General features: G+C 50.7%; 1 protein-coding gene across 1 annotated transcript in view; it reads right to left on the minus strand.

Moving 5' to 3' along the window:
* LOC138753063 (neuroligin-2-like) overlaps positions 1 to 24,254 on the minus strand; it is a 464,672-nt gene extending 440,418 nt beyond the window's left edge. Inside the window, exon 1 of the mRNA XM_069915655.1 lies at positions 23,906 to 24,254. Within this exon, the coding sequence (XP_069771756.1) occupies positions 23,906 to 24,245 (340 nt within the window). The 5' untranslated portion in view covers positions 24,246 to 24,254. The remainder of the gene's footprint in view (positions 1 to 23,905) is intronic.
* Between the last annotated feature and the right edge of the window lie 3,647 nt (positions 24,255 to 27,901).

Here is a 27,901-nt window from a genome sequence, read left to right on the forward strand (position 1 = left end):
TCGCGGGAGAGGGTTCAGAGGCGGTTCCCCGTCCTGGTTTAGAGGGTGCGAGCGATGTGGAGAGATCGGACAAGCTTGGCTGGTTTTCTTTGGAGTGTCGGAGCCTGATATTAGGAGAGGGACCTAGCGTTGAGTGTATGATTATAAAACTCTGGTTCTACCCCATGGACTAGATTTCCGATTTATTGTCAGAGAACATACATGATATCACATACAACCCTGAGATTCCTTTCTCCTGCGGGCGCGGCAGAATGGTCGTGCAAAAAAGTAAACTGTACACAGCGTAAAACATGTAAACAAATAAAGAACTGAAAACAGATAACAAACTGACTGTAATGGGACAGTGAGGATGGAGAACGACCAATGGATCTTCTCACAATCACACCACTCGAGACTCTCCCGTTCACGAAGCAATATTGCTTATAAGAATACTTGTCCTGCGTGTCCTACTGTCTGTCGGTGTGTGTCTGCGAGTTTTGACCCGAGGACGCTGTTTCGTCGGCTTGTGCAATCAGATGGCAGCAAGGGTGATCCTCCGGAATCTGCTCTTTTGGGTGGGTGTGGAGGCCAAGCCATTGGGTGTATTGAATAGTCAGGACATCACAGGCCGGGGAGTGGGGCTGAGTGGATCAAATAGAATGGCTGAGCGGGCTGAAGGGCCTACTTAAGGACATGAGGTCCGCCCTCAGCCCCAGACGGCTCCAGAGAAAAAAGTCCCAGCCGCTCGAGCCCAAAGACCCTCCCACCCCCTGCCAGCTAGTTTACTTTTGTTTTACGGGCCCATGCCGCCCAAATACCCCGATTCACCGGCAAACCGCGCACGTTTGCTTTTAGAGGGTGGGGAGGGGACAGGAGGACCCGGAGGAAACCCACGCAGACACGGGGAGAAGGTACGGGCAGCGGCGGATTCGAACCCCCGGTCGCTGTTAGAGCGTCGCGCTCCCTTCCGTGGAACAGTTCTGGGTGGGGAAGGGAAGGGCGGATGAGGGAATGGGGATTACGGGGTGGGGGGGGGGGGCTGCGTGGATTGGCGAGCGCGCCTCACGCAGATAGTTGGAGTGAACGTGGTCTGTTCTCCTTGGAGGGGGTGACCTGATACAGGTGATGAGAGGGACAGTCAGGGCATCAAGGGTTATGGAGAGAAGGCCGGGGAACGGAATGGTAGAGCGGACTCGATGGGCCAATTGGCCTACTTCTGCTCCTATATCCTATGATCTCCTCGGTGCTCTCCAGACAGCATGGATGCTGACTTCTAATTCCCTATACCACCCCCCCCCCCCACCGTCTCTCGCTTCCCCTCATCCCTCTGCCTCCTTCCCTCCCACCTCGCCCCTTCCTTCCTTCCTCCAATCAGAGAGCACATCTCCCTACCCCACCCCCGTTGGATCTTCTACTGGCCCCTTCCCTTTCCCCCTTCTTGTCGGCCTGACCTGCCCGGCTCCCGAAGGTTGGGGGGAGGGGGGGGGGGGGCTCAAGTCCGAAACGTCGCTGGCCCCGGTCTTCTCCGCGGATGCCGCCTGGCCCTGCTGAGTTCGTCCAGAACTTTAGTTGGACACTTACAAACAACCACTGGAGAACACCACCCCCCACACCCCGGTTGAGAAGGGGAAACAGAGGAGACGGCCGCGGTGAGGGGCTCTGCATTGGAGGGGACACACGGGCGGCGTGGGCCGCTGGCAGGTGGACGATCCTCGCCAAGCTGCGGGGTGGTGGGGTGGCCGCTGGAGACCGGCGGGGGATGTGGGGGTGGGGGGAGACCAGGTATCAGGATGGGGATGCGAGAGGGCGCCGGGGACAAGGAGGGGCTCCCAAAGGGCCCTAAAGCGCTGAAGGACTCCTCCTCATATCGGATGTTTGGAGCAGGAGCTCGGCGACTTTCACTGACGGGCAACGCTGATGACGAATCTTTATCTGCCGGAAAGGGGGGGGGTGTCGGTTAATGGGGTATAAATTGGGCGACATGGACTCGTGGGCCAAGTTGATCTGTTACGGTGCTGTTTGTCTAAATTTAAAAAGTGTTTTGTATTATATTCCATTTCTGCTTTATTACATGACCATAAATTGTATCCAAGTGTGTGATCTGCAATTGATGCAGCCGTTCACCATGAACACTTCGCACAAGCAGAAAGCTTGACTAATACAAAATTTCGAATGTAACAGCGTGAAATTCTTGAACCAGCATGAAGCAGGCAGAGCCCCCGCCCCGGAACCTACAACACCAGGCGTTCCTCTCCCCTGCAAGTACCGAGCCTCCTTAGTTTCCGAGATCAGACAACCCCGGGCGCATTCGGCCCACGTCTCCCCTGCCCTTCACTGACAAGTGGAGTGTGGGTCTTGCCCGTCCCCTGCCAACCCCCCCCCCCCCGTGAACCTGCCTTCTTAAACCTTGATAGATCCACGGGTTTGAGTGTCGGTGGTTTTTGAGTGGCCAGTCTCCAATCGGGTTTAAATAGTCTGGGACTGTTTCGGTCTGCGTTCTCGCAGAGCGCACAGAAGCGATGCCAGGTCATCTGCCCTTCAACGTCGGCTTCAATACCCGCGCCGACAAGACCCCACGCATTTTATTCACTTTGTGACCTCTCCATCGGCGTTATTCCAGAGGGCAACGCGAGAGTCTGCAGACGCTGTGATGGCAGGACCGAGAAGAGAAACGCTGGAGGACCTCTCCCCAATCCCCCGTCCCGTTCCCTCGCTGACATGTCTGTCCGTGGACTCGTGCGCTGCCAGACTGAGACCACCCGCCAACTGGAGGAACTGGGCACCCTCCAACCGGCCGACACATCGACTTCTCTGGATCCCATTAGCAACCCCTCTTCCATCTCCCTCCACCTCTGTGTCACTTTTCCCTCTATCTCTCTCCCTGTATTACACAGACACAAACACATCTGTAATGTACTGATCTCTCTCTCTCCCTTTCTATCTGTGTATTACACATACAGACACACACGTCTGTTTCTCCCTCTCTCTCTACCTCTCTCGTCCTGTATTACATGCAGATACACACATCTGTTTTCTCCCTCTCTCTTTCTGTATTACATATATAGACACACACGTCTGTTTCCTCCTCCCTCTCTCTACCTCTCTCTTCCTGTATTACACATACAGATACACATCTGTTTTCTTCCTGTCTTTCCCTCTCTCTACCTCTATCTCTCTCTGTATTACACATAGACACACGTGTTTCTTCCTCTCTCTTTCCCTCTCTCCCTGTATTACATACACATACAGATACAAACACACATCTGTTTTCTCCCTCTCTATCTCTCTCCCTGTATTACATATACACACACACGTCTGTTTTCTCCCTCCCTCTCAACCTCTATCTCTCTCTGTATTACACAGACACACGTCTGTTTCTCCCTCTCTTTCCCTCTCTTCCTCTCTTCCTGTATTACATACAGATACAAACACACATCTGATTTCTCCCTCTCTATCGCTCTCCCTGTATTACATATACACACACGTCTGTTTTCTCCCTCCCTCTCAACCTCTATCTCTCTCTGTGTATTACACATGCAGACACAAACACACATCTATTTTCTCCCTCTCTCTCTTTCTTCCTTTTTCCCTCTCTCCAATGCACCAGCTTTGCATTCACAGCAGTCAATGTCAGAACAAATCTGGTCGGGGGGCAGAAGGGGGTAACCGCAAGGCGGGCACTGATTAATCACTGGCTTCGGAACCATGGGGAGAGATGCTGAAAGGCTGTTTACCATCGAAGGGGAGGCCACGAACAAGAGGGTGCAACTTTGGGAGTGAGAAGCATCCATTTGAAAGAGATGTGGAGGAATTTCTTCAAGGTAAGAGTGGTGAACCTCTGGAATCTGCTACCACAGGAGGCTTGTCAAGATAAATCGAATCTAAGACCAGAGATGTGATGTTGAGGCTTTATAAAGCAGAGGGGAGACCTCACTCGGAGTACGGTGAGCAGTTTTGCGGTCCTCATAGAACTCAGCACAGTGCAAGCCCTTCAGTCATCGATGTTGTGCTGACCTATATATCCCTTCCAAAAAAAAGTACTAAACCCTCCCTACCCTGTAACCCTCTATTTTATTTTCATCCGTGTGCCGGTCTAAAGAGTCTCATAAATGCCCCCAATGTTCCAGCCTCCACCACCATCCCTGGTGAGGCATTCCAGGCCCCCGCAACTCTCTGTGTAAAAAAAACTTACCCCTGTCATCTCCCCTCAACTTCCCTCCCCTCACTTTGTACGGGCGTCCTCTGGTGTTTGCCGTCCACCCTATCTCTGCCTTTCCGAATCTTGTAGCCCTCTATCGAAGTCACCTCTCATCCTTCTACGCTCCAAAGAGAAAAGTTCCAGCTCTGCTAACCTGGCCTCGTAAGACTTGTTTTCCCAATCCAGGCAACGTCCTGGTGAATCTCCTCTACACCCTCTCTACACCTTCCACATCCTTCCTGTAATGAAGTGACCAGAACTTGAATACAATAAGTGTGGTCTCACCAGAGATTTGTAGAGTTGCAACATGACCTCTCAACTCCTGAACTCTGTCCCCCTATTAATGAAGCCCAAAACGTTCCTATCAACCTGTGCGGTGACCTTGAGGAATGTGTGGATTTGAACCCCAAGTTCCCCTGTTCATCCACACTCTGAAGTAACCGACCATTAACCCTGTATCTCATAGAAACATTTTGAATATTAAGAAAAGATGTGCTGACATTGGAGAGAGTTCGGAGGATGTTCACTAAAAGGGATATCATAGGAGGAGTGTTTGACAGCTCTTGGCCTGGACTTCTTGGAATCTGGGGGAATGAGGGCAGAATCTCGCAGGAGCATTTCGAATGTTGAAAGGCCTAGTCCCAGTAGATGTGGCCAAGGACAAGATCCCGAAGGGTGCCCCTTTAAAACAGAGATGTGGAGGGATTTCTCTTGCCAAGAGAGCAGCGAACCTCTGGAATTTGCTACCATGGGCAGCTGTGGAGGCCAGGTTACTGGGTGTATTTGAGGCAGAGATTGACAGGGAGTTGGATAGTCAAGGGAGAAGGCAGAGGGGTGGGGCTGAGTGGAAGAATGGATCAGCTCGTGACAGAATGTCAGGGAACACTCGATGGGCTGAATGTCCTGCTTCTGCTCCTATGGTCTTACTAACCTCCTGCCTCTTTGGAACGAGGCAGGAAACCCACACGTACATGGGACGAATGTACAAACTCACTATGGGCAGCGGGGGATCTGAACCCACAGTCACCAGCGTTGTAAACAGTGGGTCTCCATCAAGAGTGTGGCTCCAAGGTGAGACATAAAATGTGACTTAATTGGAAATAACATGATTGGTGATGAAAGCGTGAACGCCCCCAAAAAATATGTAAACAGCTGAAATTGTCACTTATATCCCCAGCTTACGACCATCGTGCATACAACGGAAAGAAAATAACAGCCGCGAGTGTACAATAGTGACCATCTCTCAGTTGCCAGTCAGTTTGAATTGATTTGGAATCGAAAATGACTTTGTTTATGACTTCGACACAGTTCCAACTTGTGTCCATTCGAAATACGACAGGTCGGTCAGAATGGAACTTGGGCATATGTCGGGGAATAGCTGTATATATTTTGCGATTAAAATGGAGACAGCTGTTAATAAATTCACTGGAAATTTGGGAAAATTGTCTTTGGGATCCCAAGAATGTGTGATGGGGCGATACAGAGAGAGTTTCACTCTGTGTTTGATCCCGGGAGTGTGTGATGGGATGATGCAGAGGGAGCTTCACTGTGTCTGACCCCAAGAGCGTGTGATGGGACGGTGCAGAGGGAGCTTCACTCTGAGTCTGACCCCGGGAGTGTGTGATGGGACGGTGTGGAGGGAGCTTCACTCTGTGTCTGACCCTGGGAATGTGTGATGGGACAGTGTGGATGGAGCTTCACTCTGTGTCTGACCCTGGGAGTGTATGATGGGACGGTGTGGCACGGTTAGTGTAGAGGGGGACATGGTTAGTGCAGAGGCAGATGGTTAGTGTAGAGGGAGACTGGTTAGTGAAGTGGTCAGTGTGTTTATTGTAGCGCATTGCCGTTACAGCGCTTGCGACAGGGGTTTGAATCCTGTGCTGTCTGTAAGAAGTTTGTACGTTCTCCCTGTTCCTGCGTGGATTTCCTCTGGGGGCTGCAGTTTCCTCCCACCATCTGAAACATACTGGGAGTTGCAGGTTAATTAGGTATTAATTGGGGAGCATGAGGTTGTAGGCCGAAAGGGCTTGTCTCCATGCTGTACATCTTTTTTCAATATTTTTATTAACATTGAAATATCACATCAAAAAATACAGATTAAAATTCAAAAATATACATTCCCCTTAAATCATCTCATTTCATGCAAGGTTTGGCACACTTTAATCAAACAGATTATATTGTATTGATATTTTATGATTTTATTCTAAAAGAAAATCTAAATTCACGACCAAAAATGAAGTCGATGGGCATAAAATGGAAGACAGACTTCTTCTCAGTGATAAATTACCTCATTAGTCAGTATTTCTACCTTTTATGAAAGTCATTCAAATAGGGTCCCCACAGTGTTTGAAAATTTACATTCAAATTGGAAATTGAGCATCTAATTGTCTCTACATTTAAACTTGACGTCACATAGCTACTGAGCATGAGTAGGCGGGGTAACGTCCCTCCATCTGACCAACACCGCCCACCGAGCCATCAGAGAAGTAAAAGCTAGTGCATGCAAATCAGATGCCGTTAAAGTTATGCCACTCTCTCCAACTAATAGCAAATAAGGTAGTTAAAGGGTTAGGCTTAAAATTGATTTTCAAAAGTGCAGAGGAAGTTTGAAATACTTCATTCCAAGAACGTCCAGAATGTATGAATTAATGAAGCATCTCCATTGTTGCATTTATCACAAGGAGATGCATCCATATAAAAACGAGATAGTTTGACTTTAGATGTGAGTCCTATGGACTACTTTAAATTGTAGGAGAGAGTGATGGGCACATAAAGAAGAGGTAGTAACCCATTAGAAAATTGCATTCCAAGTTCCTTCAGAAAATAAAAGCTGTAGATCCTGTATGTCTAAATTTAATTAAAAAAAACAATTTAACTCGCCCAACAACATGTCTGTTCTTGGACCCATTGAAGATTAATGCATAGTGCAGGCCCTTCAACCCATGATGATGTGCTGACCTGTGGAAACAGACTCCACAACAATTTTTCCCGAAATCACTCCCATAATCCCTATTTTTTTTGATGTGGTCATGATGAGACCAAACCTAAAGTGGAGGGAGAACACATCGTGTTCTTCCCAGACAGCCTCAAAACTGATGGCATGAACGTTGGTTTCACGCCCCTATCTGGTTCCATCTCCTGTCCGCCTGCCTGTCTGTCCGGGTCGGTAGCAGAATGCCAAGCACCATCATGCTGAGCATGTGCCTCAGGGACATGTGCCCAGCCCTCTCCAGTTCACCCTGCTGACCCACGACCGCCTCACCAGACCCAGCTTCACCAGCTTCGTCAAGTTTGCAGGTGATTCCACAGTCGTCGGCCTCGTCAGCGCCAACGATGAGTCGCGCTACCGAGAAGAGGTGGAAAATCTCGAGAGAAACCAACTGAATGTGAATGTGGACAAGATGAAGGAGATGATTGTGGACCTTAGGACAACCAAGAATGACCTCCCTTCAACTACACATCAACATCTCTGTCGCAGAGAAGACCAAGTTCCCTGGAGTTCACTTAATTAGTGATCTATAGTGGATGCACAACATCTCCCTGCTTGAGATGACTGAAGCGGGCAAGGCTTCCGGTCACCATTATGTTAACCTTCCACATGATCTCTATTGAGAGCATCCTGGCCGAATGCATCATGGACGCTGCAGAGAAATGGATCGGAGGTCAGTCCACAGAACCATAAGAGCAGCAGAGAGGATCACTGGAGTCTTCCTCCCACCCCCATCGATGTGATCTGCTGGGATCGTTGTTCTGAAAAGGTCGCACAAAATCAACCCTTCCACCCCACACATGGCATCGTTCAGCTGCTCCCATTGGGGAAGAGGTCCAGGAGTGCCAGAGCCAGCACCACCAGCTTCATCCCCATAGGCTGTCGTGAGAATGCTGAATGACCCAAGGAACCGCTTGCACTAACTGTCCAGGGACTCTCATATTTACGAAACAATATTTATTTATTTACTCATGGGCCGCACTGTTGGGGTAGCGCAATTCCTTCACAGCGCTGTGATCGGGATTGGACTGGGGTTCAAATCCTGCACTGTACCTTCTCCCCATGGGTCTTCTCTGGGGGCTCTGGTTTCCTCCCACCCTTCAAAACGTACCAGGGGGTGTAAGTAAATGGGGTGTAAATTGGGCGGCCTGGACTTGTGGCCCATTATCGTGCTGTAGGTCTAAATTTAAATTTTAAAAAGTTATATATATGAATACTTGTCCTGCGTGTGTATTGTTTGTGTGTGTTATGTCTGGTTGTGTGTCTGCATGTTTTTGCACTGAGGACCAGAGAGCACTTTCGTTGGGTTGTACTTGTGCAATCGGATGACAATAAACTTGACTTGACAGTTCTTTACCTACTCCTGGATTTAATTGTTTCCCTCTTTCTGTCCCAGGGCGGGAACAGCTTCTCCCAGAGAGCTAAACAGGAAAGTCCGCAGACGCCATGGTCGAGTGCACTACACAAATGTGCTGGAGAAACCCAACAAGTCACACAGCATCCACGGGAAGTAAATGGGAACCAATTACCCCAATGATGGGGTTGTCCGTGGCCTCACACAAAGTGGAGGAACAATGTCATGGGCACTCTCCAACCAGATAGCATTAATGTCGCCCTCCAGTTTCCACTGACCCTCTCCCCCCAAGTCACTCTCCCCTTCCCTCTTGTCTCCTTCCCTCCAGCTCCATCCCTCCCCATTCAGAGAGCCACCCCCCCATCACTCATCAGCTTCGCCCTCTTCTACCCTCCCACCAAGAAACAGAGAACATTATAGCAAGGAAATTAGGCCCTTCAGCCCTTCTAGTCTGTGCTGAACTATTATCCCACTGACCTGCACCCAGTCCATACCCCTCCGATCCGTGGACGTCCAATTTCCTCTTAAAAGTTAAAATTGAGCCCGCATTCACCCCATCAGCTGGCAGCTCATTCCACCACCCCCCAACCCCCACCCCACCACTCTCTGTGTGAAGAAGTTTCCCCTAAACGTTTCCTCTTTCACCTTTAACCCATGACATCTGGTTTGTATCTCACCCACCTTCAATGGAAAAAGCCTGTCTACATTTACTCTGTCCATCCCCCTCATAATTTTAAATACCTCGATCAAATCTCCCCTCCTTCTATGCTCCAGGGAATAAAGTCCTGACCTGTTTAACTTTTCTCTGTAACTCCATTCCTGAAGTCCAGGCAACATCCTAGTAAATCTTCTCTGCCCTCTTTCTATCTTATTATTATCTTTCCTGTAGTTCAGTGACCAAAACTGCACACCATATTCCAAATTTGGCCTCACCAATGTCTTATGCAAGCTATGTCTTTATACCTTTGAGCTTATGGGAGATTTGATGGAGGTATTTAGAATTATGAGGGGGGGGGTGAGATACAAACTAGAGGTCAAGGGTTAAGGGTGAAAGGGGAAAGGTTTAGGGGGAACATCTTCACACAGAGAGCGGTGGGGCTGAAAGGGTGAATGCGGGTTTGATTTTAACATTTAACAGGAATTTGGATGGGTACATGGATAGGAGGGGTATGGACTGGAGGGGTGGGGGGGAAGCCAGTGGGGCTAGGCAAAAAAATGGTTCAGCCTGGCCTAGAGGGGTTGAGGTGGCCTGTTTCTGTGCTGTAATTGTTCAATGGTTGGCTGACCTCTTACCTGTTGGCCTGCGCTCCTCCTGCTCCACATTCCTCCCTCCTCTCCTCTCCTCCCACCTTCTCATTAGGTGCCTGCCTGCTTTACCTTCCCTGCTGAAGGGTCCAGGCCCGATCCAATTACGTCCTGTGGATGCTCCGTGACCTGCTGGGTTTCTCCAGCATTTTTGTGTTCTCCCAGAGAGAGGTGAATCAGTGCTCATGGAATCAGTGAGGGCTGCTTTCTGAAATGTATTTAAAACACAGTTAGATTTTTTTAGCCAATTAAGGGTTATGGAGCATGTTACATGCAATGAACGGACAGTTTAAAAGGCCTATGGGACACTGGGCTTCATTAGTCAATGGATTGAGTTCAAGAGTCTTGAGGTCATGTTACACCTCTACAAATCTCTGGTGAGACCAACACTTACAGTGTTCAGTTCTAGTCACCTCATTACAGGAAGGATGTGGACGCTATGGAGAGGGAGGAGAGGAGATTCACCAGGGTGTTGCCTCGATTGGGAAATAAGCCTTATGAGGCCAGGTTAGCAGAGCTGAGACATTTAGAGCATAGAAAGATGAGAAGAGACAAGATTCTGAGAGGCATGGATAGGGTGGAAGGCCTGTTTCCCCAGGGCAGGATCGGCAAACACCAGAGGATGTCCGTTCAAAAGTTAAAGCTGGAGAGATTCAGTAGGTCAAACAGTGTCCTTTATACAACAAAGGTAAAAATGCGTTTCGGGCTTGAGCCCTTTATCAAGATATGGAAAAATGTCAGCAGGGGTAAGGTTTTTACACCGAGAGTTGTGGGTGCCTGGAGTGGTGGTGGAGGTTGAAACATTGGGGTCTTCAAGAGACTCTTAGACTGGCACATGGACAAAGGAAAAATAGAAGGTTACAGGGGTAGGGAAGGTTTAGTATATTATGGTCGGAATATACAGGTCAGCACAACATCGAGGGCCGAAGGGCCTGTAATGTTCTATGTTGACCAACGAGCAGGAGAAACTCAGAAGGAAACACAGCCAAGGATAAGGAACGCTTCAGGCCTGAGGCCTTCGCCAAGGTATGAGCAAAATGTGGGCAGGCGCCTGCGCAAAAAGGTGGGGAGGGTGGGAGGAGCAGGGGCTGACTGGTAACAGGGGGATCACTGGGTTCTGAGAGCAGCAGGGCTTGCAAAGGGGGAGGAGTGCGAGAGACGATCGGGGTTGGCACAGCGGGGTTCCAGTGCCAGCAATTGGAACGGGGGGATTGGGGACTCGGCTCCCGCGCCACCTGTGAGGTATTTGTGTGCTCTGCCTGCCTCTCGCCCTTCAAAACATACCGGGGGCAGCAGGTCAGTTGGGTGACATGGGCCAAAAGGTTTGACCATGCTGTACGTCTGACTTTAAATTTAAAATTAGAGAGGAGGGGGCGGGGAGTGGTTTACGGGGAACAAGTGGGCAAGAGGAGCAGAGTCCATGGTTCCCCTCTCCAAATCCAGTCCGCGAGTTCCTCCAGCATTTGTCTGCCTGCTCTACAAGCTCTCCCATTAACCTTAAATTGAGTGACTGCCCGCTGTGTGGCTCTGATCTGATTCCTTTCACTTCCCTTACGTGCACTTAACCAATTAGGCCCACTCAGAAAGTGTTTGGCACAGGAGAGCTCGACCGTCTGTCATGAGACAAGCTGCTTCAGTCATTAAATTGGAATTAGACTATCTAGTCGTTGAATCTTTCTGCCTTATTGCAAAACATCCTGTTAAAGTGCCTTTTCATTTACTGACATCCCTACCCCAATATCTTTCTTGATAAATCCCAATCCCTCTGTCATATACTCCACAGTGAAGCCTTCTAAATATTGCAGAGATTTTTGTGGTTTGAGGAATGGTGGCTGGACAGTGGGGTGAGGTTCAGCCTCTTTCGGCCTTCTAGCTGCCTAATTGACCTACCACACACCCCTCCCCCAAGGTGAGAGGAAACCAGGAGGTCAAAACCCACGGGGTGAACGTGCGCGTTCCTGACAGACAGTGTCGTATTCGAAGCCCAGGTCACTGGCGCTGCAAAAGCATTGTGCTAATCGCTGCTTGTGCATCATCGGAACGTCCTGCAGGGAAGGTATGGGCCCGCGCATCAGGGGCCAGGCTGTACCTGGGCTGGAGAGGGACCAAAAAACGTTGTCGCCAGTGGGTTTCTGGGGCTGTGGAGGAGGGTTTAGACTTAGTTGGGAGCTAACGTTTGACAAGGTATTGGGACCAGCTGGAAAAATGGGCTGCAAAATGGCGGATGGAGTTCAATGCAGGCAAGTGCGAGGTGTTGCACTTTGGAAGGATAAACCAAGAAAGGACGTACTTGGTGAATGGTCGGGGACTGAGGAGTGGGGTGGAACAGAGGGATCTGGGAATACAGATACATAATTCCCTGAAAGTGGCGTCACAGGTGGACAAGGTTGTAAAGAGAGCTTTTGGATCTCCCAGAACTCCCAACTAAACTGGGGACTACGCCCCACTGAAGGCTCCTGTGGTCGGACTTGGAGGAGCCCAGCGGATGCCGCGAGATGGCTGATTGTGCAGGGGGCACGCCATGCTCTAGTGCTTTGAGCAGAGTCGCCGCCGAGACAAAGCTGACCGCGGTCCTCATGGTGAGCTCTATCTGCTCGAGCTTGCAGACAACGGCAGGGCGGCTCTCAACGCAATCAACCCCATCTCTACTGACTAAAACCCTATGAGGTGTGTGCGTGTGTGTGTGTTGGCTGGGGTGGGGGTGGGTTTTGGGGAAAGGATAATACGAATGTAAGAGGGAAACTCAGCTCAACACTGGGGTGGGGGGGAGGTCAACATATAACGCTTGTGACTTATGCATCCATTCTGGATATAATAGCAGGAGAAAGGAGGGGGATGCTCAGTGTGCAGTTGGCAGAGGGGAGGGTTCAGAGTCAGGCGTCGGGAGCTCCGGTGCGTGGTCGGACGAGGGGAAGGTTTAGAGTTGGGCGTCAGGAGGTCTGGTGTGTGGTAGGCTGAGGGGAGGCTTCAGAGTCGGGAGTCAGGAGGTGTGGAGTGTGGTAGGCCGAGGGGAAGGTTCAGAGTCGGGAGTCAGGAGCTGTGGAGTGTGGTAGGCTGAGGGGAGGGTTCAGAGTCGGGAGTCAGGAGATGTGGTGTGGTAGGCTGAGGGGAGGTTTCAGAGTCGGGATTCAGGAGGTGTGGAGTGTGGTAGGCCGAGGGGAGGGTTCAGAGTCGGGCGTCAGGAGGTGTGGAGTATGGTAGTCTGAGGGGAGGGTTCAGAGTCAGTAGTCAGGAGCTGTGGAGTGTGGTAGGCTGAGGGGAGGGTTCAGAGTCGGGAGTCAGGAGGTGTGGAGTGTGGTAGGCCGAAGGGAGGGTTCAGAGTCGGGAGTCAGGAGGTGTGGAGTGTGGTAGGCCGAGGGGAGAGTTCAGAGTTGGGCGTCAGGAGGTGTGGAGTGTGGTAGGCTGAGGGGAGGGTTCAGAGTCGGGAGTCAGGAGGTGTGGAGTGTGGTAGGCCGAGGGGAGAGTTCAGAGTCGGGCGTCAGGAGGTGTGGAGTGTGGTAGGCTGAGGGGAGGGTTCAGAGTCGGGAGTCAGGAGGTGTGGAGTGTGGTAGGCTGAGGGGAGGGTTCAGAGTCAGTAGTCAGGAGCTGTGGAGTGTGGTAGGCTGAGGGGAGGGTTCAGAGTCGGAAGTCAGGAGGTGTGGAGTGTGGTAGGCTGAGGGGAGGGTTCAGAGTCAGGAGTCAGGAGGTGTGGAGTGTGGTAGGCTGAGGGGAGGGTTCAGAGTCGGGAGTCAGGAGGTGTGGAGTGTGGTCGGCTGAGGGGAGGGTTCAGAGTCGGGAGTCAGGAGGTGTGGAGTGTGGTAGGATGAGGGGAGAGTTCAGAGTCGGGAGTCAGGAGGTGTGGAGTGTGGTAGGCTGAGGGGAGGGTTCAGAGTTGGGCGTTGGGGGCTACTGTTGTGCAGTCGACCAATTTCTATTTTGATTTTAAATACAAATAACAATTCCGTACTTCTTTTAAAACTGTATCGTCCTTATGTTCCTTGTGTTTTGATGTTAAATACAAAATAAAAATGTATAATGAATTTAAAATTATTTGATATGTGTTGTGAAGATGCGGACATTCATTCCCTTCGTGTGCTCGTTTCAAAACGTGGTCGTGGAGCCTTTTTTTACATTAAAGTCTGGCTAAGCCCCTGACACACAAACATATACTCACACACAAACACACACTCAATCTCTCATGCACATTCACATGCACAGATCAACATGTGTACATATGCACATGTAAACACACACACACATATAAACACATACACACATATAAACATACACACACATGTAAACACACACACATGCACACACGCACGAGCTGCACCCGGGTCTCTGGAGCGATGGAAGACAGCACTACATGATGCTGCTCCATATCAGATGATATGGAAGGAGGCCAGATTGCATTGCCTCGGAGGCCGAGCTGAGGCCCATGCAGACAGATCGATATTTAGAATTTAAACAAACTGATCCTGTAAAATCTGATCCCGGGGGGGGATTAAGGTTAGACATGATGAGGAGAGGACAGAATAAAGCAGGTATCTCACTTCACGGTACTGTTTGATTGTCACACCCCGGAAATAGCCAGGTGGGTGATTACAATCTAGAGGGCATGGCGCAGAGCACGATGTTGGATTCACGGAGCTATAAGGCGCGGAAACAGGCCCTTTGGCCCAACTCATCCCTGCTGACCAGGTTGTCTGCCTGAGCCAATCCCATTTGACTGAGTCTAACCCAGACCCCTTCAGTCCCTTGGAGGAAATTAAAACAGCTGGCATAGCGGTTAGCACCACGCCGTTACAGCGCCAGCGATCGGGACCAGGGTTCGAATCCCGCACTGGCTGTAAGGAGTTTGTACGTTCTCCCCGTGTCTGGGGGGCTCCAGTTCTCCCCCACCATTCAAAACATACCAGGGCTGTAGGGTAATGGGTCACAGGCCCATCTAAATTTAAAATATAAAGATCTGACCAAAATGCTGGGGGACTCAGCTGGTCTCCATAGGAGACAGGGATATATTGCTGACACATTTTGGTGAGATTCACTCCGCAGCTCGGTGTCAATCCCTCAACCCCAGTCGCCAGCAGCCCCCAGCCTGCATGGGTCTCTCGCCTCATGTCCTTCAGCCCCAGGGCCCACCGCCGTGGTCACCGTCCTGTGGGTTGGTCTCCTTGGCTCACGAGCCCCCGGAATTAACCCACTAACCAGGTGGGAGGAAAACGGTAGCACCTGGGCAAAACCCACACAGACATGGTCTCCCCATTTCCCAGTGCCCCACGCCAATCCTCCACTTCCCCGTGGCTGCTACTGATTGCAAGTGCCGCGGTATTTTGCTCCAGGTGCCGGATGCTTAAAGCCCGTACGGAGCTGACTGTAGTCAGACCGGGCGGTTGGACCTGGCGGGGACGCTGCAACTCCGCTGCCAATTCTCCGCAGGCCCGCTCGAGCATTTCAGCACGGTTTTCGACTTTCGTGCTTCACTCATTCGAACGAATTGTCCAGCTACCGGGGACAGTGAGAACATCTGGTTTGTGCGCAGTCCCTACTGTTGGCATCACTAGGGTTGATGTAATCCTGGCCCCCCCTCACGTACCAGACCACACAGAATCCTTAGTAATGTTTTTCTGTACTAACGTTACTGGTAAATCATAATCCCCATAGATCACTGAAGGTAACGGTGATCGTAGTGAGATTAACAACCAGCAAAATTAAAATTACACTTTTAAATTACAATAAGCTTACATCATGTCATGGGGTTACCTTGAAAATTTGGTGAAAAAAAAACAATAGAATTCGAAATAAAAACTTTTAAGAGCTACATCAAAATTATGTTGATTTTAACATTGCTTATAAATGTAAGAGATTATATGAATACTAATAACCAAATTGTTTTGTAAAATCTTTCCACTGGGGGATCAGAGGAGGAGAGGGGGAGTACATTTAGGTTCTTGGGAGTCACTATCTTGGAGGATCTTTCCTGGACCCAACACACCAATGGTGTCGTGAAGAAAGCACATCAGCCCCTCCACTCCCTCAGGAGTTTGGGGAGGTTTGGTACGACATCAGAAGTCCTGGCAAATTTCTACAGAGGTGCAGTGGAAAGTGTATTACGGGGGGACACCAATACCCCTGAATGGAAAGCCCAGCAAAGGGCAGCAGACACAGCCCAGGGCATTACAGGCAAAACCCCTCCTCACCCATCGAGAACATCTATGGGGAACGCTGCCGTCGGAGAGCAGCAGCGATCATCAAGGACCCTATACTACCCAGTGCACTAGCTCTGTTCTCACTGCTGCCATCAGGAAGGAGGTCTCGGGGGGCCACAAGACTCGCCCCACCAGGTTCAGCAACAGCTGTTACCCCTCCACCATCAGGATCCTCAATGACAAACTCAATCAGGGACTCATATAAGGACTCGCACTTGTGCACTTTATTGATTTTTTTCCTCTCTATATTGCACAGTCAGATAAAATCTCTTTATTTGTTTATATGTGTAGGTGGGGGAGGGAAACTCCAGTGATCCTTCTCCCACAGGATATAAGAGTAGTAGAGGATGAAATCTAGTACAAGTACAACCCAACAAAACCGCGTTCTCCGGTCCTCAGTGCAAAACACGAGGACACACAACCAGACATAACGCATGCACTCACAGAAAAACAATTATATATCCAGGACAGGTATCCATCTACACAAATAAATAAATAAATGTTGATTTGTACTCGGGTGGTGAGTGTGAGCGGTTCCTGTAGTCGTTCAGCATTCTCGCTACCCCGTGGGAAGAAGCTGTTCCTCAGCCTGGTGGTGCTGGCTCTGATTCTCCTGGATCTCTTCCCCGACGGGAGCAGCTGAACGACGCCACGTGCAGGGGTGGAAGGGGGTCCCCGATGATTTTGCGCGCCCTCTTCAGACGACGATCCTGGTCATCATGTTGATGTGGGGGGGGGGGGGGAGGGAGACCCCAGTGATCCTCTCTGTCGCTCTTCTGGTCCAGTGGATTGACCTCCGATCCATTTCTCTGCAGCAACCGTCCCCGCACTGTGATGCAGCCTAGCCAGGATGCTCTTAATAGAGCTCCTGTAGAAGATGGACATGACAGTGGCCAATCACCCTGCCTGCTCCAGTCTTCTCAGGAAGTCCAGTTGCTGTTGCGCCTTCCTGACAAGTGAGGGGATGTTGAGTGTCCAGGATAGGTCACTAGTTCAGCGAATTCCAAGGAACTTGGTTCTCTCCACTCTCTCCGTGTAGTGGAAGGTGATCATTCCTGGACCTCCTGAAGTCCACGATCATCTCCCTCGTCTTGTTCATGTGGAGACTTGGGTTGTTACTCCTGCACCGTTCCATGAGATCTCCCACCTTTTCTCCATAGTTGCTGATGAAGCCAAACACTGTCGTGTCCAGGGTCGGCGCCAGAACAAGTCTTGGAGGGTTGCATGAGAGTAACTGTGGTGGTGGGGGGGGGGGGGGTGGGCAGGGGGCACAATCGGATGCTTGAAAACTCGCTCAGCGGGGGTGCAGAGAAACTTTGCTTATTTTGCCTGAATATTGACGCTAGACTCCAATGACGCTTGATGCACGCTAGTTGGGGCAGGGGGTCACAATACCTTGTTTGGGGTGGGGGGAAAATGATGGCTGTAACGGGTTGGGGGTTGCAATATCTTGTTGGGAGGGGGCAATGCCCCCCCCTTCATGCCGACCCTGATCATGCAAATGATGACCCTGTTTGGAGCTGGAGGGTCAGTAACTTCAGGACCACTGGAGTCTCCCACCCCTCCTCCCATCGATGTAGTCTACCAGGATCGTCGTCTGAACAGGGCGCTGTTTCATCAGATCGTATTTGTATAACCATTACAGCACAGAAACAGGCCAGTTCGGCCTTTCTAGTTCATGCCAAACACCTTCTCCCACCTACCCCCATTGACCCGCACCCAGCCCATACCCTTCTCGTCTATATACCTATCCAACCTCCCTTGAATATTAAAATCAAGCCCGATTCTACCCCTTTGGCCGGAAGCTCATTCCACACTCCCACCACCATCTGAGGGAAAAAAAAACCCTTATGCTTCCCCTAAACTTCCCTCCCCTTCAATCTCAATCCATGTCCTCTTGTTTGAATCTCCCCCACTCTCAATGTCCACATTGACCCAATCTGCCCCTCATAATTTTAAACACCTCCGTTAAATCACCCCTCAATCTTCTACGCTCCAGGGAATAAAGTCCCAGCCTGTTTAACTTTTCCCTGTAACTCAAACTCTGAAACCCAGGCAACATTCTTGTAAACCTTTTCTGCATTTCTCTCTCTCCTTCCTCTAATTTGGCGACCGAAACAGCACACAATATTCCAAATTTGGCCTTGTACAACTTCAACATGACATCCCAACTCCTGTACTCAATGCTCTGATTTATGAAGGTCAATGTACCAAAAGCTTTCTTCACATGACTGCACTTTCAGGGAATTATGTACCAGAATTCCTCAATCCTTTGTTCCATTGCACTCCTCAGTTGTCTACCCTTTAACGTGCATGGCCTGTTTTGATTAGTCCTTCCAGAGTGTAGCTCCTCACCTCAATTGTGCAATAAGTTAACAATAAATTTTACTGGACGTTGTGTAGAGTTTTTCTTCCACTACCAATCAGTGGTAATTCTGCCGCGCCCACAGGGAAAAGAATCTCAGGGTTGTATGCGATGTCACGTATATACTCCGACAATAAATCCGAAATCTTGGGTTTAGGCACCCTCAAGGCTATTATAACCCAGAGTTAATCCTGAATCCTTTGGCAGAAAAGTGGACACAGAAGTAGAGGAAAGAGAACAAACACAATTAAGCTCTGGTGTGGTGAAAGTGGGCTCGACCTTGAGTTTTCAGAATAGATTGGATAGATACATGGATGGGAGAGGTCTGGAGGGTTATGGAGTGGGAGCAGGTCAGTGGGACTAGCGGAATAGTGGTCGGCACAGTGTGCTGTAGCGTTCCAAATTCATCAATTTATTTTGGAACATTTAATAAATTCATTGCAATGACTGCGTCAAAATGATAACTCTCGCCCAGTAGCATCTACAGTGATGAAACGCTTTGGCCAGGATTAACTCGTGTCTATAAAAAGTCCTGGACCCACTGCAATTCCCCTCCTGCCATAATCGTTCCACAGCAGATTCGACCTCACTGGCTCTCCACTCAGCCCTGGATCACCTGGGCAGTCCTCATCGAGGGCTCAGTAGTGGAGAGGGGTCCAGGACTTCAAAATCAACATCTCCGAGGATCTGCCTGTGTCGATGCAGTCACAAAGAAGGCCACACTGTGTAAGGAGATTTGGGACGTCACTGAAGGCTCTCGTAAACCTCTCCAGGTGGAGAGCACTTCTGGCCGGTTGCATCACTGCCTGGCATGGAGGCGCCAACACTCAGGACGTGAATAAACTTCAGAGGGTCGGAATCTCGGCCTGCGACATCGCGGGCACCGGACTCCACTCCGTCAAAGACGTCAACATGAGGAGGCATCTTCAGAAAGCAGCCTCTATCCTCAAAAACCCCCCACCACCACCCAGGCCAGGCACTCTTCACTCTGCTACTGTCGGGGAAAATGTCCGGGAACCTGAAGACAAGTCCAAGGACAGCTTCTTCCCCGCAGCCATCAGATTCCTGAACGGACAATGAACCCCAGACATGGCCTCACTTTAAACTTTTGTGCACTCATTTATTTTTTAAATGTAATTTATAACAGTGTTGCTGTAAAAACAACGAATTTCAGGACCTGCTCATGGCAATAAATTCTGGTTCTCAAGTCTTGCACCCGAGGTCACTTTGGTGCTTAACAACAGTGGTCCCTGGCCTTTAGTTTTCATTTTACAAAGGTAATTAAGTCAGTGATTACAAGCGAACACATTAATAAACCATTGCAGTCTCCATTTACCCAGTACAGTAAAACCCCCAGTATCTGGCACCTGTCAGGATTGTTGGAGGCTGGGTAAGTGAATTTGCCGGTTGCGTGATGCGTGCCCTGGGGGCACCAATTTTAAATGTTCTTTTTTTAACCTATTTATTTGCCTCAATTTATTTTGCCTGTTGCTTGAATTTCGGGATTTTACTGGATTTACATGTTCACATTATCACCGTGGTCATCCGCATTGAGCCCCGGTGGCCCCTGGAAATTCCCCACCGTACCCGTCGACACCGCATGTTCCTTCTCCAGGGATGCGTGGGCATGGATGCCACCTCGGAAGGTGGGCAGGGCATCCCCTTCCCGTGGAAAAGGAGCTTCACTCCGTGTCCCGGGAGCATGCGGTGGGAAGGTCCAGAGGGCGCTTCACGCACATCCTGGTAGTGTGTTGTGGGACAGTGCAGAGGGAGCTCCACTCTGTATTGAACCTGCGCTGTCCCTTCCCTGAGAGTGTGTGATGGGATGGTGCAGAGGGAGCTTCACTTTGTGTCTACCCCATGCCTGCTGTGTGTGTGACGGGACAGTGCGGAAGGAGCTTCACTTTGTGTCTAACCCATACCCTGGAAGTGTGTGACGGGACGATGGCGAGAGATCTTCACTCTGTGTCTAACCCAGTGGTTCTCAACCATTTTTTCCACTCACATCCCACTTTAAGTAATCCCAATGTCATCGGTCCTCTGCGATTAGTACAGGGTTGCTTAAGGTGAGACGTGGGTGGAAAGAAAAAGTTTGAAACCTCTATTTTTATCGTCCCTCATTGACTCGTTATGTGCACGGTTTCAGACCTTCAAAGGAAATGGGCCAATGACAATTTTTCTCAAGCAAAATATTTCAGTCACAATTGGGTCTCGAGCAGTGATTCGCAACCTTCCCTTCCCACTCACATCCCACCTTAAGCAATCCCTGACTAATCACAGAGCCCCCCGATGGCATCGGGAAGACTTAAAGTGGGTTGTGAGTGGGAAGAAAAAGGTTGAGAACCATTGGTCTAACCCATGTCCAGGGTGTTTCTGACATGGTAAACAGGCTCTCTTTTATGTTTTAAGAATAAATTGGATAGCTACATGGATGAGAGAGGTCTAGAGGGTTTTCTAACCCATGCCCCAAGAGTGTGTGATGGGACGGTGCGGAGGGAGCTTCACTTTGTGTCTGACCCCGGGAGTGTGTGATGGGATGGTGTGGAGGGAGCTTCACTTTGTGTCTGACCCCTGCAAAGTGTAAAACACGAAAGTGCGCGGAAACCATGATTGAAGTATAAACACGATGCTGGAGAAACTCAGCAGGTCAAAGTGTCCTTTATACATCAAAGAATAAAGACACAGAACCAACGTTTTGGGCTTAAACCCTTTGTGAATGTCGGCAGACACCCAAAGAAAATGGTGGGGCGGGAGTGTTAGGGGGAGGAGCACAGTCCCACAGGCAGGATGTAATAGGTGGATAAGGGAAGGAAGGCACAGTTTTGTGAATGGAGAGGGAAGGGAATGGATAGCTGGAGGGAAGGAGACAGACAGATGGAGGAAGAGTGAGAGAACGGGGAGTGGGCCAGCAGAAAGCGAGAAGTCGACATTAACGCCGTCCATTTGGAGAGGGCCCGGACAGAATATGAGGTGCTGCTCCTCCGATTTACAGGAGGCCTTGGTTGGACAGTGCCCGAGGCTACAGATGGGCAGGTCGGTGTGGGAGGAAGTAGTAACGGTGGTAATCGGTGTTGGATAAACGCGTTCTTCCCCAACAGCTGCAAATCTGCATACATTCGTCCCTTGCCCACACACACATGCACGTACACATGCACACGTACAAATACAGGTACTGAATGTACAAGCATCTTTGCATTTTCACCTTTCCAACGCATTCTGCATCCGGGCAGGTTAGAGCGCAGACCTCACATGCTGGCTCTCTGATTGGTTGCCACAATCCCAGCAGTCAGGACAGCCAACAAGTGGAACAGGATCGCGCAGAGATATGCATTTGTTTAGAACCTCTCACCTCCTCAATGTACCAAAAGTTCCAATGTTTTGCAAAATAGATCTGTTGTAACCAAAATGGGCCCCAGGGACGTCTTGCAAACAACAATGGTGGGCAGGTTCCCTGAAACACGGTGACATTGACAGAGAATTCTGGATACGCTGAAGGATTCATCCAAATATTGCCACAGTATCTGTTAAATAGTGTGTGTGTATGAGAGTGTGCATAGTTGTGTCTGTACGAGAGAGAGAGAGAGAGAGGGTGTGTGTGTGTGTGTGTGTGTGTGTGTGTGTGTGTGTGTGTGTGTGTGTGTGTGTGTGTGTGTGTGTATCAGAGTGTGTTTGGTCGTGTCTGTACAAGAAAGAGAGAGTGAGTGTGTGTGTATGTATTAATGTGTGTGTACGAGTGTGTGTGTGTGTACAAGTGTGTATGTGTGTGTACAAGAGTGTGTGTGTACGAGACTGTGTGTTTGTGCAAGAGAGAGAGTGTGTGCATGTGTACGAGTGTGTATGTGTGCACACATGCAGTTTCTATGTTCTCACCGTGATTGACTGTATTCACCCACCCCAGATTCTCTGGTTTTCCCCCCACATCCCATGTCATGCTGGGTACGGGAGATAATCACCCATGCTCCAAGTGTAGGTGAGGCACAGAATTTAGAGGGAATGGACGGATCTGTGGGAGGGGGACTGAGATGGGACTGTTCCTTCGGTAACAGTAATGTGTTGAATGGCCTCCTCTGTGTCAGTATGGTACTGTCCACCAACGAATGTCAGTGTGTACGGGGCCTGACCCCAGTGAGGGTCAGTGTGAGAGGGACCCGTCCCTCAGTGAGGGGTAGTGTGAGAGACTCATCCCCCAGTGAGGGTCAGTGTGTGTGAGACCCATCCCCCAGTGAAGGTCAGTGTGAGGGACCTGTCCCCCAGTGAGGGTCAGTGTGAGAGACCCATCTCCCAGTGAGGGTATGTGTGGGACCTGTCCCCCAGTGAGGGTCAGTGTGTGTGTGGGACTGCACCCCACTGAGGGTCAGTGTGTGGGACCCGTCCCCTAGTGAGGGTCAGTGTGTGTGGGACCTGTCCCTCAGTGAGGGTCCGTGTGTGTGGGAGACCCGTCCCCCAGTCAGTGTGTTGGACCCATTCCCTAGTGAGGGTCAGTGTGTGTGGGAGACCCATCCCCCAGTGTCAATGTGTGTGGGAGACCCATCCCCCCAGTGAGGATTAGTGTGCATGGGGCCTTTCTGTGGAACCAAATACAACGAATAGCAGTTGACCCAGGTTCCTCCACATGGAAACTTCCCCTTATATTGGATCCAGCCACTGGAACATTATGGTCACTCTTGATGTGGCTAGCAAACAAAGAGGAAGGAACCATTCACCAATGTATTTGACAAGATGTGGGGCCATCAGCTGGAGACGAACACATGGACTGCATTACAAAGCCCCCCGCCATGAATCCCTGTCTGGTTTATCTCATTACAGTGTGGCTATGAGTGGGCCTGATGTTCCCATGCCAACCCGCACGGTCAACAAGCTGTAAGTTCTTGAATGTTCCAGGAATTTCTGAGGATTAGAAGTCACCTCTGTACCTACTGAAGAACCATCAACGCCACCGATTTGCTCCCAAAATGACCTGGGCTGACCACCAATGCAGGGAGGTGGAACTAGCAATGATGGCCACTGTGGTTCAGCCAAAGGCAAGGGACCAGAAGTCCTCCTCCAGCCCAATCACCGATGAAGAGTTCAAGCAATCAACTGATAGACAACAGTGGAAGAAATACAACACTTTGGCCCAATTGTTGGTCTTTCCAACAACATCCTTCCAAATTGGTTGGCCTTTCAACCACCAAAAATCCCAATTGGCTGGTCTTCCAAACACCATCATGCCAAATGGTTGGACTTCACAACAACAACCTTCCCAATTGGTTGGTCTTCCCCACACCAATCATCCCAACTGGTTGGTCTTCCCAGCAACAACCTTCCCAATTGGTTGGTCTTCCCAGCAACAACCTTCCCAATTGGCTAGTCTTCTCAGCACCAACAATCCCAATTAGTTGGCTGTCCCAAAACCAACCATCCCAATTGGTTGGTCTTCTCAATGCCATCCTTGGCCAATCGGTTGGCCACCCCATTACCCTCCCTCCACTCTGCCCCACCACCCACCAAACCCCTCCCATATCACACCCCCCCACTCAGAGCTCACCATTCTCAGTCGGCACGTAGATGTTGAGGTAGAGGCAATCCTCACTCTGATCCTGGATGTAGGTGGCCACATCATCCAGGTTGGAGAGAAACCAGACAGGGAGCATGACCTCGGGAAGCATGCCGTGTAGGTTCTGCGGGCACACGGGGGCAAACTGGGTGGCGTTGCGGACGTCGGACCAGGAGGCAGGGGCCTCGGGTGGCTGGAACCGGCGCTCGCCCACAGGGGGCGTGGCGAAGGGGACGCCCAGGTACTGAACCACAGGGCCTAGGATCTCGTTGTTGAGCTCCTTCCTCACACCACGCAGCTTGCCATAGTTGGTGGACACCACGGGAAACATCTCGTCCTGCTTCTGGCAGGCCAGCAGGCCGAAGCAGGCCATGGCTTCCAAGACCCGGAGCAACAGAAGGCTGAGCTGGGACGGGCGGCTCCGGAACACCTCCGGTGGGATGGCCTGGCCGAGGGGCATCTTCCCTGGAGACGGGCCGCACCCCCGGGGCGGGGGGGGGTGGTGAGGGGCAAGGACTCTGGGGAGCACGGCGGGTGGAATGCCGACACGCTCCCACCGGCTGCTCTCCTGGCACTCTGCGCTCCCGTCGGGCACGTCTCAGCACGCGGGAGCCGGTGGTCTCGCCGTTCGCCGCCTTCCTGCACACTGCATTCCGATCTGCTTGCCTACGAGGGCTCGGTGGTCGCTGGCCGTCAGCGGGACCCCAGCCTCTTGGAGCCTGCACTGGATTGTGGGAAGGGGAGAGAGGTGGGGAGGAGGGAGGGGAGAGAGGGAAAGGGGAGGAAGAAGAGGGAGGAGAAAGAGAATGGAGGTTGGGGCAGAGAGAGTAGGGGAGAGAATGGGGAGAGAGTGGAGAGAGGGGGAGTGAGGGGTGGAGGGAGGGAGTGAGGTGGAGATTGGAATGTTAGAGAGTGGGAGTGAGGAAGAGGGGGATAGAGGGAAGAGAGGAGACAGAGGAGAGTTGGGGAGAGGAAGGGGAATGGGGAGATGGGAAGGGAATGCAGAAGAGAGAGTGGGAGGAGAGAGAGAGAGAGAGAGAGAGAGAAAGAGAGAGAGAGAGAGAGAGAGAGAGAGAGAGAAAATTACTGAAGCAGTTCAGAAGAGTTCTTACCCTAGTTGATGTGCAGCTTACAATTGGATCCCGGGGATGGTTTTGGGGGGCAGTGGATTTCAGATGGCTTGCACTGGATGCCAGGGGAGGGTGCGCTGCAATCTTCAGAGGAGGAGGCACCCAGGGAACTCAAGAGAACGGTGCACTGGGATCCACAGAGGAGGGTACTGCGAGCCGTGGGTGCCCCAGATGCCAGTGAAGGATACACTAGATGCCAGCCAAGGGTCACCCTGTGCTCAAAGGCTTCGACCTTGCTGGCAAGTCACCGATGGAGGGCCTCACACTTCACCGCCCACTGACCGCATTTGAACATGACATCGTACACATCGTGCATATGCTCTGAAATTCTTACTTGCTGCAGCCAAACAGGGACTTGTGAAAATAGACCATCGTGGTAAACATCTTATGGTTGTTTGACAGAGCTTGAGCTTTGCTCTTTCGAGCAACCAAGTGGTGACTTAATAGAGGTGCGTAGGATTATGAGGGGCTTCAATTGAATGGTCAGCCAGCACGTTTCTGTTCCGGGGCGACACTAGCAATCACCAGAGGATATCTGCACAAGGTGAGGGAGGGAAGACATCCAGGGGGTAGGTTTTTTGAGTGAAACACGAGCGTCTGCAGACCCTGTGACTTTGAAGTAAAGACGTGCAGTAAACGCTGGAACTCAGCTGGTCTCGCAGCGTCCACAGGAGGTAAGGACTGTGACCAAAGTTTCGGGCCCGAATCCTTCCTCACAGTCAAAGCAGAAAGCAGGTGGGTGCCTGAATAAAGACCAAGGGAGAGAAAGAGGGAGGGGTCCAGACCAACAGATGGAAGGTGTTAATTGGAGCCAAGATGAGATTTTGGCTCTGGGAAGGGTTGGCGTAGCGGTTGGCGCCACGCCCTTACAGCGCCAGGGATCAGGACTGGGGTTCGAATCCCATGCTGTCCATAAGGAGTTTGTACATTCTCCCCGTGTCTCTCTCCCCAGGGGCTCCGGTTTCCTCCCACCCTTCGAAACATACTTGGTTGGGGGGGTGTAAATTGGGCGGCACGGACTCGTGGGCCAAAATGTCCTGTTACCATGCTGTAGGTCTAAATTTTAAAGACAATTATAAATGAGTCGAGAGGGAGATGGAGAGAGAAAGGCTGACAGATAAACAGAAAGAGAGAGAGGGTCAGAGCTGGAAGGAAAGGTGACAGCGGGATGAAGTTGGGGTGGGATTTAACAGAAACCAGAGAGGTCCATGCAGAAGATGAGGCGCTGTTCCTCCAATTTGCAGGGGGGTTTCTCAGTCTGGCCGTGCATGAGACCATGGACAGACATGTCAGTGAGGGAATGGGTGGCCACTAGGAGATCCACTCTAAGTAAGTTTATTTTTTACACAGAGAGTTGTGGGTACTTGGAATGCGTCGTAAGGGGTGGTTCTGAAGGCTAGTACAATAAGGGACATTTAAAACAGACAGGCACACGGATGGAAGGGTGTGGAGGGAGGAAAGTGTTAGATAACCGTGGATGTTCAAACCGAGCCTGAAATCTACACTTCAGTTCTTCCCATACTCCCAGCACTCCCTGTGTGAAGCAGGTACCCACTGATGTTTCCCCTCAACCTCACTCTCACCCATATCCTATAGTTTGTATCTCACTTAATCTCAGAAGAAAAAGCTGGCAGCCGACTTGCGTTCACCCTTATCTACAGCCACTGACCTATCGAGGACACTCAACTTGTCAGGAAGGCGCGACAGCGACTGCACTTCCCAAGAAGACTGAGGCGGACAAGGCCACCGGCCACCGTCATGTCCACCTTCTACAGGAGCTCTATCAAGAGCGTCCTGGCCGGGTTGCGTCACAGTGCGGGAACAGTTGCTGCAGAGAAATGGATCGGAGGTCAATCCACAGAAGAGCAGCAGAGAGGATCGCTGAAGTCCACCTCCCCCCCTCCCCCCATCGATGTGATCGTTGTCTGAAGAGGGCGCACATAATCATTGAGGGACCCCTTCCACCCCCGCACATGGTGTCTTTCAGCTGCTCCTGCCGGGTAAGGGACCCAGGAGGATCCAAGCCAGCACCACCAGGTCGAGGTACAGCTTCGTCCCGCGAGCAGTGAGGATGCTGAACGACCAAAGGAACTGCTCACGCTGACCCTCCGAGACTCTTATATTTCCAAAATATTTTATTTATATGTACACATGAATACTTGTCCGACCTCTTTGTTGTTTGTTTGTACGTGGCTGTGTGTCTGCGTGTTTTGCACTGAGGACTGGAGAGTGTTGTACAATCAGATGACAATAAACTTGACTTGACGAAACCCCTAATAATCTCTATCAAATTTCCCCCTCATTCTTCTCCCCTACAGGGAACAAAGGCCTAACTTGAGGGCAGCCCGTTTGGTGTAACGATCAGCACAATGCTGTTACAGTGTCAGCGATTGGGACCAAGGTTCGAATCACGTGCTTCTCTAAGGAGCACGTACATTCTCCCCGTGTCTGTGGGTTTCCTCAGAGGGCTCCGATTTCCTCCCACCGATCGAAATGTACCAGGACTTCTAGGTTCATTGGGCGGCACGGCTCATGGGCCGAAATGGCCTGTTACTGAGCTAAATTTAAAAATTACATTAAAATTAAATGAAACTTTCTCTGTAACTCAATTCCTCAAGTTCTGGAAACATCTTAATAAATCTCCACCCTTTCAAATCTTTCGCATGGCTCGGTGACCAAATCTGCACACAATACTCCAAATTTGGCCTCACCAATGTCTTATACAACTTTACCATAACATCCCAACTTCTCCACTCGTGTGCCAAAAGCACTATCTACCTGTGATGCCACTTCCAGGGAAGTGTGTATCTGTATTCCCAGATCCCTCTGTTCCACTGCACTCCTCTCAGTGCCCAAA

Source organism: Narcine bancroftii, chromosome 2, assembly GCF_036971445.1.
Source record: "Narcine bancroftii isolate sNarBan1 chromosome 2, sNarBan1.hap1, whole genome shotgun sequence".
Lineage (NCBI taxonomy): Eukaryota > Metazoa > Chordata > Chondrichthyes > Torpediniformes > Narcinidae > Narcine > Narcine bancroftii.